The sequence below is a fragment of the Phytophthora parasitica genome, assembly GCF_000247585.1.
Source record: "Phytophthora parasitica INRA-310 unplaced genomic scaffold supercont2.21, whole genome shotgun sequence".
NCBI classification, from domain to species: domain Eukaryota; phylum Oomycota; class Peronosporomycetes; order Peronosporales; family Peronosporaceae; genus Phytophthora; species Phytophthora nicotianae.
The window spans coordinates 82,716-84,597 of NW_008649007.1; the positions used below are offsets into that span (position 1 = coordinate 82,716).

General features: G+C 44.2%; 1 protein-coding gene across 1 annotated transcript; it reads right to left on the reverse strand.

Annotated features, from left to right (window-relative positions):
• Positions 1-534: 534 nt before the first annotated feature.
• Positions 535-933, reverse strand: PPTG_09745 (hypothetical protein; the record flags this gene model as incomplete). The annotated part of the gene is made up of 1 exon (XM_008905529.1): positions 535-933. The coding sequence occupies one exon, from the start codon at positions 931-933 to the stop codon at positions 535-537; it is 399 nt and encodes a 132-aa protein (XP_008903777.1).
• Between the last annotated feature and the right edge of the window lie 949 nt (positions 934-1,882).

A 1,882-nucleotide genomic window follows, 5' to 3' on the forward strand; every position in this document is an offset into this window, starting at 1 on the left:
AAGGTCTCAATTCAAGGCTGGAACCGAGTGATCTAGTGTTTGTGGGCTCGAGCATATTCCTTCGATAACCGACCATACAGTTCACGTGGAGGAGAGTCTGGCAGGAACGAGATACCACTTTACTTGGAACGCCGCTTAGTAATTAGGAAATTAGTGAGATCAGGATATGCTGTGAGGGCAAGGAAGTCAATGAGAACAATGAGAACGTACGCGATTTCCCTACGAAACCTCTATCCCGTACCCAATGAACTCGAATACGGTCACAGATCGTCAAAGAAACAGCTTCAGTATATGGATGCACACTTTTAAATCGATATTGCATTTTTTTCAGTAATATTGCAATTATGACAATATTGATTGTGAAGGTCTCCTCGTCGACAATATATTCAATTTAACATATACATTTTCCGAGCTCTGGGTGCGTGCTACCACAGTACAGCCTACATGGGATTCAATAATAAGTACGTTGCATTGTTCGAGTTAGCGCTAGCACTTATTTATCCCAATTTTCGCTGCTTTCAGTAATCTGAAAAGCTAGTGCAGGTTTTGACCTCGCTGATTACGCAGGCTAGCTTGTCTCTCAAGCTGAGCTCGCAGCTTTTTTTCATCGTTTAGAAACATCTCATACATCTTCTTTAAGGTTTGGGGGTCTTTTCCCACGGAACGAGCGGCCTTGTTAATCTTTCGATCAATGACGTCGTCCGCTTTTCCTTCAAAGCTGCGAAACTTTCGGATCAAATAGGTGAAACCTGCCTCTTGGGTCGGGTTAAAAGCCCTCTCCTCGTCTTCGTCTTCGTCACCTCCGTCCGAGTCACGTAATAGTCGCTTGTCACCCGTCGTTAATGACGCGGTGTTGCTAGTCTTGTTCAATATCAACGTCTCAGGTCCACCTGAGACCAAGGTACTCAGTGTTGCCTCGCAGCTGGCTAGCATGGCTGCGGCCACAATCAAGAAACGTAGTCGCATTCTTCGGTCTAGCGAAACTTGGTGGTGGTGTTGCTTGAAAAAAGGAAAATTGGAAGTGAAAGTATAGCTACCAGTGCACCAGTCCCAAACTCACGAGTAGTCTTACTGGCGTTGCGGTGATTATGTGCCAATGCAGAAATTGCTTTTGTAGTATGGTTTGGCTCATCAACTTCAAATCGTCAGTGTGGTCATGGCACATTATCATTGCCGAGCGAGAGATGATACGAACGCCGTAAAAGACGTGTAAGTTAATACTAGTAACAGTTAATGTGAACTGTTAGCAGTTTCCTATTAAGAGCTGAAACCAGCAAGATTGTTCCATAGTTTGTACGGATACTTCGTTTAATATCGAATTGAACTCGGGGAATCTGCCGTGTCTTCTCCACGGCCACAACCATTTGTCAATCGTGACTACGAACTGCAAGCCTTGGTGAATTCAATGATTATGAGCCTTTACGTAGAAGCCCACCGTGCAACACTTCACTTTCGTTTGACCGAAACGGATACTGAATGTAGTTATATTGAAGTATCTACAGTGTGCTGCGATCTGAGACAACCATAGCACGGTATTGAGCAAGGACAGTACGATTGGTAAAAGTGCATTATTTACCTACACAAATATAAGTTGTGTTTTGGAGCGGGTTTCCGTTTGTCACTTGCTTATCAAAGATGATTGACAATGCATACCCAGTTCTTCAACGCCGACCCCGGGCAGTTAGGCCGGCAAACGGTTCTGTCACAGATTTACCGCAATGATTTACTTCTTGTGCGGAGACGGTAGCTGGTCCAGTATATCGACGGCTAAGATTACCAGTTTTCTACAAATTCCGCGGCGTCTATATTCTTTAAAGCATATATTGCTGAAATACGTTGAAATCATATAAACTAGCAGATGAATGTTGGCGGTTCGCGCAGC